Source organism: Penicilliopsis zonata, assembly GCF_001890105.1.
Source record: "Penicilliopsis zonata CBS 506.65 unplaced genomic scaffold ASPZOscaffold_1, whole genome shotgun sequence".
Classification (NCBI taxonomy): domain Eukaryota; kingdom Fungi; phylum Ascomycota; class Eurotiomycetes; order Eurotiales; family Aspergillaceae; genus Penicilliopsis; species Penicilliopsis zonata.
In genome coordinates this window covers 211,115-220,444 of record NW_019208911.1, presented here as the reverse complement: position 1 = coordinate 220,444, position 9,330 = coordinate 211,115, and the positions used below count along the sequence as shown (strand labels likewise).

The following is a 9,330-nucleotide window of genomic DNA, read 5'->3' as shown; positions in this document are numbered from 1 at the left end:
GATCAGGCTCCCGGTGTCGTACAACACCTTTTCCTACGGCTGGCAACTCTTGAAGATCGCCACATGGACTTCCTGTTCAACATTGTTTTGCCCAGCCTCCAGGCAAGGATTGACCGTGCTCTCTCTCCTCGCTGTTCCCTACAAGCTGAGGCTGGGAGTCCAGCCACGCGATGGTGGCAATCCAGAATCCCACAAGATCGTCCGACTCCTTGCAGCTTCGCTGTAGAATTCGAGGCGGTAAGATTAGTACTTACATAGTAGGTATACCTAGTTACTAGTTAACTAGTTAACTATGTAGTATACTACAATTTTTGAATGTCTATCAAAGAGAGAAAGAGAACTCGTTGTCGGTTTTTGGTCTTACAAGTACCAATGTTGCGTAGAAAATTACACACTTGATCTATGAACAAGAAATATGCTTCCCTAGTATAGATATATCCTTGGATTATACCTTGGAAATACTGCATCCAATCAATAGATTGAGAATAAACAGTCCACTGAGGTCCTTTCAAAGACTGACGGGGTATTAATAAAACAATCGAAGACCAACATTCCATCATCTTCGAGACTGACTGGTAGTACATTTCAACTTCTACCGTTGTCTGGAAAGAGAATAAAACCAGAAGACAAATAGTGTAATATAGGAATGACATCTTCCAAGCTTACATCTGTTGTAGATGTAATTATATGTAGATATATGTAGATATATGTAGATATAGGTAGTAAATGTGCTGTACAGACTACGACGCTCCTGTCAATGTATGTATATGCACTGCATGAGGCGCATCTGCTTCTACATCGGTACTGGAAGACCATATAAGCTAACTGGTGGCAGCAGGCTTACGTTACATATATATATATATATATATAAACCAGTGATTTCAAGTTGGATTATATTCCTACATAGTACTCATTAGGAGCATTAGCATCATCCATGATCAGCAGTCATGGCAAGATCATTCGAAGAAAAAAAAAAGAAAAGAATCAGATTACGCCAGAGCAAAGGCAGCCAGGCCGAGAGCCAGCAGACCGAAGTTGGTGGAGGTCATACCGGCACCACCGCTGGTGGCGGACGAGGAAGCCGAGCTGGAAGAAGAGGTGGAGGTGTTGGAGGTGGCCTCGGTGAAGGAGGTGTTAGTGCCGGTCACGTAGACGGTGCCGTTGCGCGAGAAGGAGATGCCGACGTCCAGTCCGGCGCTCACATCGTAGGGGAAGGGGTCGGTGTAGTTGTAGGTCGGCTCGCGGCCCTTGTACATGTCGACGACGGACTTGAGGATGCCGTTGCCGGCCGAGCACTTGCCCTCGGTCGCGGGGACGGGCCAGGTGGAGCGGTACTGCGAGTACTCCGAGAGGGACAGGGGACCCGGCAGCGAGCTGTTGATCAGCAGGTTGGTGGTGTCGACGTCGTAGTTGGTGTAGCCCGTGGCGTTGGAGACCAGCTGGAAGATGTTGGCACCGCAGTCCCAGCGGCCGAGCGAGGGCAGGCCCCAGTTGGCCTCCACGGTCGCCAGGCTGGAGTAGTGGGTGTATAGGGTGTCGTCCTCGGTGCCGATCAGGTGGTCCGGGATAGCACCGCCGAGCAGGATGGTGTACACACGGTTAGGGATGGGGTAGTCGTACGACTCGTCAAAGGTCAGCATCAGGAGCGTGTTGTTCCAGAAGTAGGTGTTGTTCATCAGGTTCTCCACAAACGGACGCAGGAAGACACGGGTGGCGTAGGTCACGTTGGTGTCGTGCGCATCGTTGGTCATGTTGGGGGTGATGAACGCCCACTGCGGGAGGGTCTCGTTCTCTAGATCATCGTAGAAGCTGGTGAAGTTCTTGATCTGACGCAGGCTGGTCGCGTTGTTGGTGATCTGGTCGAAAAGGATCAGGGGGTTGTGCTTGCGCACGTAGTCGTTGGCGTACGTCTCCTGGTTGGAGAAGTTGTACCCTTGGAAACCGGGGAAGGGAAGGCCCTCCATGTACTCGCCCCAGGAGATCCCCTTGGTTTCAAGGAGATCCGCAACGGTCGAGACGTTGGTCGGGATCTGATGGAAGTCATCATTGTCCATTCCGTAACTGTCACCACTGGCGGCCGAGCAGTAGTTGGGCTCCGAGGTGTGACCAGTGCCGAAGTAGTTGGTCAACAGGATACCCTGTTTGGCGAGCCATTCCTGGTCCGAATCACGCTCCGCGTGGGTGAAGTCCTGTCAATCAGCAAAAGAAGAAAAAAAAAAAAAAAAAAGACAGTAACGCGTTGATCCCCCCCCCTTGATTCAAGTGGACGTTGATCAACTTACCACGTTCTCGAGCCAGACCTGGTAGAAGCGATCAAAAGCCAGACCCTTGACGCTCGAGGTAGGCGAGTAGGGCTTGACAACGGCCTGAGAAGCGCGAATCTCAGCCAGCGTGGGCTCCGAGGTGTTGATCGTCTGCGCCGCGGCCAGAGACAGGCCAGCGGCAAGAACGGCGAGAGTGGTCTGCATTGTGAGGAAGAATCTCGAGCCGCAGGCTTAATTTACCAGTGAGAGCTGGGTAGGAGGAGGATGAATCGCACTGAAGCAGAAGAAACCTGAGGAGGGGGGGGGGGGATTCGTCCAGGTTATATAGTACAGTCCAGTCTGTTGCGTCCCCTTGTCGGTGGGAGTCACCGGCCCATTCCCTGGTAGCGGAGCAAGTCCTGACTGTCTGCGCTCCTTGACTCCCGAAGGAACGCTATCTGGGTATAATATCACGCTTTCCCAATCTTCTCGTTGCGCGCGTGAGCCTTCGCGTGCTGGCAATAGCGCACGTGGGCACGCAACAGCTCTTGCTTGGCGTCGGCTCCGCAAGACGGCTGGCGGCGCCATCATTTCTCCGAGATCGATCGCGGCTTGGCAGGCCCCACACACGTGTAGCGGGCGTGCCTCACGAGTGGCCGGACGGGCAGCCTCAGCAGCAAGTGGACCGGAGTGGCGCCAACACAAGCTTGACCAAGCTTGACCAAGCATTGGATGTGGTGGGTGGTTCCTGCGCCCCGACGGGCCCTCTGGGGTTTGCCGGTCAGAGTGTCTTGAAATCAGAGGTCGCTGGTTGGCTGGTAATTGAAGAAGGGGGGGGGGGGGAAGGGTTGCATTCATACTATGTAGTACATATGGATGAATAATGACCCCATGTTCGTATGAAGGAGAAGGAGGGAAAGGGTAAACATCTAGAAGTTCATGCATCAGTGCCAGCACTATACCAATTAGATAAGAGGCATCTTGCACCTCAGGGAGGGTCATTTCAGGTATGCTCTTGCGCCCGAGAAAGGAAGAACGAACCGTCTGGGACTGTGCAGTACTTACTACTCCGTCGTATCCATCATCTGATGTGGATCAGAGAAGTGCACAAGCGAAGGCCGAAGACTGGAACTTGCTGAGCATTGGTATGGTTCCTGGTCCGCTCGTATACAGAGCCAGGAATCCTGAACCGCTCGACCTGACCGTCAGGTCCTGGACCATTGGGAGGATTACTATTAGCCCCACGATTGCATTGAAGACAACCCCTGCATATCGTCAACCCAGCGTCGTTTTCTCGAAGCAGAAAACAGCTGCGGGTAAGTCAATCAAGGAGGCCGATACTGGCAGAGAAGATACTACCTAGGTACATACTTAGTCCCCTTCCCTATAGTTGGTTAATCGTGGATGAGGAGCAACTTTGCCTCTCAATCTGACCAGGTTCATATGGATTGAGGTCTAATCAATTCGCTGATGACCAATGCTTCCGCGCCTATTAGTCAATAGCTCATTTTCTCTCCTGATATGTCGGAAAGAAAAAAAACTTCCTGCGAAGGATTCTCGTAAATTGCGCAGGGAAGGCGTTCAATCCCCCTGGTCCGCATCGGTGGCCTGTTATTTCAGATGGTAAGGTGTCTCGGTAGTGGTAGCCTAGTAGGTCTCTCTTTTTCTTTTTCTTTGTAACAGAGGATTGGGTGCCAACGACTCGTTGTTTCCGGCTCACGTCAAAAGAGAGCCAGTCGGTCCTCATGGCCTCTGCAATGGTTGTCATTGGATATGTTTCTGTCTGTTCAATATCTCCAAGGCGGAAGCTTCTCGCTGTCCAACCGGCTCACTCTCTTTGCCAAAGTAGCAGTTGAGAAAAGAACAAAAAAAGCAAGACCAAAAAAAAAAAAGAAGAAGCCGCGCCAACCTCTCCCCAGTTCCCAAAGATATCTACCTATCCAGTGTCCACCCAAACCGTAACGTGAACTACCGTACATACCTGAAGTAGTCAAACTACTTCCCTGGCCTTTTGGCTTCATTACCAGCCTGCGAGAAGATTTGCTGCCAAATCTCAAGCCACTGTTGCTGCTTATATGTCAGGACCTTGTGTGGGGTTCGGAACGTCCCAGCGAGGATGTCGCGCACACGCGCACTGAGGATCTTCACTGCAAGCATCGCCTTCCAATCACGGAGCGAGAAGCGGATCCGATTGGCATCGATCGTGATCACGCCGGGGTACATCTAAGAATACTGTGAGTGCGAGGTTATTCTGCGGGGATGGAAGAGCAGGAGCAGTTCCCTTACCTTGAATTCGGCATCTCCGCATAGCAGGGCGATGGCAAAGTCATCAACGGCACTAGTATCATGGGCATTGTACGCCCGGTTCCGGCCTTGCATGAGGTGATAGTAGGACAGCCATTTTATCGACCCGTCTGTCTGCTTGTTGACCGAGGTCGGGTGCAGAGAGACGGTCTGGTTGTTCGACACGTTGCGCCAGCCGCGGCCCTCGCGAGTGAGCAGCTTGGGGTAGAAGCTCCAGGCGACCACCGCATTCACGACCGTATCGTTGTTACTATTGATGTCATAGGCCTCGGGAATGACAAAGAACTGGCGCTGTCTACCACTGGAACGAGCTCTGGATGATGGTCAGAGAGAGGAAGCAGCTAGAAAGTCAGAGTAAGACCAACCTATTCAGGGCAGCCTTCTGCGTAGCATCCAGACTGAGGAGCCCGGCATCGGCAATCGATACTAGAAGCTGCAATTTCACATCCTCGATGTTCAATAACGTTTGGATACTGAGAAAGTTCTTGCGGCAAAATGCATATTCGTTGGTTCCCGGCGTGCTTCTAGTTCGCTTCCAGGAGCAATACGCGTTGTAGACCGTCAAGAGGTCCGAATCGCCTATATAGTGCCATCAGCAAAAGCGATCCCCCCCCCAAAAAAAATCAATCTGTTCACTCAATATTGCCTACCTTTTTTGAAAGACAACCGGGCCGCGTCCCGTTGAGAGTTGGAGCCTACAGCATTCACAAAAGGCGACTTGGACGATAGGATCGCCGCAATGCTGACCGCAGCATCGAGACACTTGAAGAAGGCGCCATGAATGATAAGCTTCCCCAGGAACACATCCAAGGGTAGCTTAGCCAGCTGTGTTCCTAGAGGGGTAAGTGCTTCACTGTTCGTCAGGGCTTTCACTTCCTTGAGAGAATCGATCGCGCGGCGAATGTTCTTTGACGAGGGGGGGTCCACTGCTTCAAGGAGTGTCTGTTCCACTTCTCCCAACTTGCAAATCTTGACCCGGAGAACAAGGTCTTGAAGGGAAAGTCGCAGCATCTCGGGAGTTTGTTGTTCAGAGAGCTACATTGATTCCATATCAGTACGTGTATCTTCCAAAACCAATGATTTGTCAAGAGGGCCTACAGACCAATGTATCATGTCGATGCTTGGTAAACAGATGGAAACAAATGCCGTTCTGCACACGCCCTGCTCGACCTCGTCGCTGCTTAGCATTGGCGCGGGAGATGAAAGACTCCACCAGTCTTGACAACTGTCGTCTCTCATCGAACCTGCGATGTTAGTTTGTTGCCTGATGGACTGGCTCATCACGAGCTCACCTCATGGTCTTTTCTTTCCCAGCATCGATGACGGCCGTGATGTCGGGAATAGTGATACCCGTCTCTGCGATGTTCGTGGCGATGACAATCTTTCTCACCCCATCAGGTGGCACCACAAACGCCTTTTCTTGGTCTTCGCTGGCGATAGAAGAATGGAGTGCATGCACAATCCATCCACTCTCAAAGGTTGGCTCCGAGGCGATTTCATCGTTTAAGCGGCGAATTTCGGCCAAGCCAGGCATGAAGACCAAAATGGCTTTGCTGTACTGCGCCATATCAGGCGCCGATGCGATTCGTACCAGTAACCTAGTAATCAACCTATAGTCTAACCGATACTCGTCAAATCGAAGCACCGAGTCTCTAGTTTGCTTAGAATAGCGGTCCAGCGTGGCCAGAATGCCCCCCGGCTCATCTTTCGCCATGCCTTCGGATGCAGCATCTTCCGAGTCCTCATCAAGCGGATAATGAGACGACTGGTTCTCCGTGACGTGATACTTGGTCATATCAATCGCATCTTCCAGATACTTGATTTCGACTGGGAAAGTCCTGCCCGGTATGTTGAGGACAGGAACCCCGCCCAGGTAAGTGGAAAATCGTTGTGCCTCCAGGGTTGCAGACATCAAGATTAGCTTCAAGTCGGGCCTATGCTGCATAAGCCGGCGAAGAACTATCAGTAGGAAGTCACTATCGATGGACCGCTCGTGGACTTCGTCCAGAACCACATGAGTGACATCTTTGAAGTCCTCTGGTCGCTCCAACATTCGTACTACGACACCGGTTGTTCTAGAAGAACGTTAGACATCATCATCGTGAGAAAGTAGAAAGAAGATACGTACGCAAAAACCAGTCTCGTCGACGCACTGACTTTACTCTCCAATCTAACGGCAAAACCAACGAGAGACCGGGCGGTTCCCACGTCGTTTTTGTTTTCACCCAGCTCCTCACTCACTCGGCGCGCCAGCGAGATTGCAGAGATCCTGCGAGGTTCGGTTACGTAGATCTTGCAGGAGCGGTTGTTCAAGAGCTCGTGTTCCAGAATGAATGAGGGGATTTGAGTACTTTTCCCACTTCCGGTCTCACTGCAGATAATCATGGCTTGGTGCGTGTCGAGAGTCTTGAGGATCTCCTCTTTGAACTTCCAAATCGGCAGGTTCATTCTGCCCTGCATCATATGCTGGAAAAAAGGCGTCGAGGCCTTATCCACCCACGTGTTGCGTAGTATATCGTCCGAGAGACTCGGGTCTCCCCCACGACCTTTGGAAGGACCTTCCAACCTGTTGGCCGCGCCGTTTCGTTTCCTGAAGTTGTCCAAAAGCACGACGTCGTCTTCAAAAGTAGCCGAGTTATCTTGAATCAAAGACCTGAGCTCTCTGATCGTCTGTTTGTCGATTTCGTCCTCCTGGACCTTCTTCACAGCAGCCAATTCTGTCCAAAGTTCTCTCCACACGGCTGGCAGGCGTAGATATGCTTTGCCTTCTTTTGAGTTCTGAGGGAACAAAAAGAATAGGATGAGGGTTGAAATGTACGCTTCTGCCTGCTGTGCCGTCGGGGTTGCAATCTCGTCCATGGAGACAAAGGTTGCGTACGGCGAGGATTTAATCGTGACCAGATCCAAGGATATTAAGAATGGAGCATCTTGCGGTTTCGACCATCGCACCTCAACAGCTTTTCTGTTGGAAAATCCCGAGGAGATCTCCTTATAAGTAAATGTGCACCCAGCGTCCCTAATTTGTAAGGGTTGGTTAGCTCTATATCTCCCGTTACCCTACTTTTTCCAGATTGCGTAGAATACAGACCTTGCCTTGCATGTTTCCTCTAGAACACGGCGAGGGTTAAGGCCTGTCCATTTTCCAAAGTCTCGAAGCGTGACTGTTATATCCGAGCCGTTTGTATCCGTAGCAACCTCTGTTATTGGTCCCGCTGCTTGGAACATGTCACCAAAAAGGCCGGCACCTTCGTCGTTATTCTCGTCGTCTTCTAATTCTGATGGGGGTTTTTCTTCTTGTTTTTCAGGTGCCGCGGGCTTTGGAGCAGGAGATTCATTTCCCGACGGCGTGGCCCGTCGGGAAAACGCTGCATCTTTTCTGAGCTGGTCCAGCTTCTCTCTCCACTGGTATTCAGCCTCATCTCGGTCAAACAACACGTCCTTTTCAATCCTCATGATTTTCCGCTGAAGTTTCACGACCTCGGGCTCATCTAAAGCATCTGCTTGTAGTCCCTGTGCGCCCTTCTTGCCCTTTTTCAGTCGGTCAAAGAGTTCGGGTCGCAGATTGTAGAGCCGGGTTTGGAAGTCCAAGAAATCCGTTACGAGATTGTCCGGATCGAGCGAGCTGTCGGAGTCGTACGGGGTCGATAGTTGGACACTTGATGCCTTGGACTGGCTCTTCGCTCGCTTTGCTTTATTGTTGCTTTGTACCGAATTGGGTGTCGACGGCCGTGACGGCTCGGCATCTGCCCCAGAATTAGCCAATAATGAACCCATGTAGCAGAATCTGCCTGGCGGTATCACTCTCACCAGTTATCCATGAATTTGGAGCCTCCGGCTCCTTGACGGGCTGGGTAGTCGTCGCCCGCGTATATGAGGGAAGCTCGTCGAGGCTGCAGTGCATGGCCAGCCAGTCTAAACACTCATCGAGATTCCACACGGTATCTCTGCTGGTGCTGGCTGGACTCGCAGACAAGTACAATAGGGCGTGCTTCAGCGCCTCCTCGACTTTCGACGGCGAGAAGCCTAGTTTGTTGAGCGTCTCTCGCAGCGTCCACAACCGCACGCACAGCTCCTCCTGCGATCCACCCCGCTTGGATCCCAGGGGCTCCAGCTCATGCTCCTCCTTCTCGCCAAGTCTCAGGATCTCCTCCACCAAGTCGACCGACAACCATTCCGAGATGTTCAAGGGCGCCGCCTGCTGGCGTAGCAACCGCCGGTCGGTGTCAAGCTTGGTGACCTGACGCACCGCATCGCTTTTGCATCGCGCTGCATACTTCTCCACAAGTAACTGCAGCTCTGCCTCCTCCAGATGCTTTTCCAGCTCTTCGGGTGAATAATCCTGTAGCGACGTCGCCGCCGTTGCCGTCGCCGCGGCCGTCGTCGGCTGCGTCACACCCGACGACCCTGGCGTTTGGCCCGGCGTAGGCTTGCTGCTCTCCGCGGCCGACTCGACAGCCGACGTACCAGCAGTCGAGTCGCCCGGGGTCGCCTTGGGCTTCGAGGGTACTGAGACCGTAGCGAAGCCTCTGGCCGGGTTCGACGCGGGCTTCTTCTTCTTCTTGTTGGGCGGCATGGGGACAGACCTGTACAAACCCCAGTCAGCAGGGTTCCCAGAGCAGTAAACACCACTCACCTGTTCTCTTTCCCCTCCTGTCGCCTTGTTCTGTCTCAATTGCTCGCGGGCAATGTCAAGGTCAAGTCGGGAGGTCAACTGCTGTCAACGGGATTCTGCACGTTTGGCCCGCCCACAGCTTTCTTTCCCCTCCCCACCACAAACCGGCGG

General features: G+C 52.4%; 4 protein-coding genes across 4 annotated transcripts; all 4 read right to left on the bottom strand.

Moving 5' to 3' along the window:
* Window positions 1-989: 989 nt before the first annotated feature.
* On the bottom strand, window positions 990-2,468 carry ASPZODRAFT_137660 (hypothetical protein; the record flags this gene model as incomplete). The annotated part of the gene is made up of 2 exons (XM_022724374.1): window positions 990-2,189; window positions 2,283-2,468. 2 exons carry the CDS (start codon window positions 2,466-2,468, stop codon window positions 990-992), a joined length of 1,386 nt encoding a protein of 461 aa, XP_022585010.1.
* On the bottom strand, window positions 2,226-3,638 carry ASPZODRAFT_192169 (hypothetical protein). Its single transcript, XM_022727356.1, has one exon. The coding sequence runs from the start codon at window positions 3,243-3,245 to the stop codon at window positions 2,496-2,498; it is 750 nt and encodes a 249-aa protein (XP_022585009.1). The 5' UTR covers window positions 3,246-3,638; the 3' UTR covers window positions 2,226-2,495.
* Window positions 3,639-4,124: 486 nt separating this feature from the next.
* ASPZODRAFT_191995 (hypothetical protein) lies at window positions 4,125-5,043 on the bottom strand. Its single transcript, XM_022727353.1, has 4 exons — window positions 4,913-5,043; window positions 4,760-4,860; window positions 4,530-4,703; window positions 4,125-4,466 (listed from the first exon to the last, which is right to left on the bottom strand). The coding sequence occupies exons 2-4, from the start codon at window positions 4,775-4,777 to the stop codon at window positions 4,239-4,241; spliced, it is 420 nt and encodes a 139-aa protein (XP_022585008.1). The 5' UTR covers window positions 4,778-4,860; window positions 4,913-5,043; the 3' UTR covers window positions 4,125-4,238.
* A 189-nt stretch (window positions 5,044-5,232) lies between these two features.
* ASPZODRAFT_191338 (hypothetical protein) lies at window positions 5,233-9,279 on the bottom strand. The gene is made up of 7 exons (XM_022727338.1): window positions 9,181-9,279; window positions 8,355-9,130; window positions 7,636-8,290; window positions 6,676-7,563; window positions 5,840-6,622; window positions 5,650-5,772; window positions 5,233-5,582 (listed from the first exon to the last, which is right to left on the bottom strand). Exons 2-7 carry the CDS (start codon window positions 9,118-9,120, stop codon window positions 5,417-5,419), a joined length of 3,381 nt encoding a protein of 1,126 aa, XP_022585007.1. The 5' UTR covers window positions 9,121-9,130; window positions 9,181-9,279; the 3' UTR covers window positions 5,233-5,416.
* Between the last annotated feature and the right edge of the window lie 51 nt (window positions 9,280-9,330).

What these genes read in the sequence shown, in the direction of transcription:
- ASPZODRAFT_192169 (XM_022727356.1), bottom strand. Translation starts at nt 3,245, where the DNA reads ATGACCCTCCCTGAGGTGCAAGATGCCTCTTATCTAATTGGTATAGTG.
- ASPZODRAFT_191995 (XM_022727353.1), bottom strand. An exon ending in GCGGAGATGCCGAATTCAAG is followed by an intron (nt 4,467 to 4,529) that starts GTAAGGGAACTG and finishes CAGTATTCTTAG; the next exon opens with ATGTACCCCGGCGTGATCAC.
- ASPZODRAFT_191338 (XM_022727338.1), bottom strand. Translation starts at nt 9,120, where the DNA reads ATGCCGCCCAACAAGAAGAAGAAGAAGCCCGCGTCGAACCCGGCCAGA. An exon ending in TCCAAATTCATGGATAACTG is followed by an intron (nt 8,291 to 8,354) that starts GTGAGAGTGATA and finishes ATTCTGGGGCAG; the next exon opens with ATGCCGAGCCGTCACGGCCG. An exon ending in GAGGAAACATGCAAGGCAAG is followed by an intron (nt 7,564 to 7,635) that starts GTCTGTATTCTA and finishes CTTACAAATTAG; the next exon opens with GGACGCTGGGTGCACATTTA.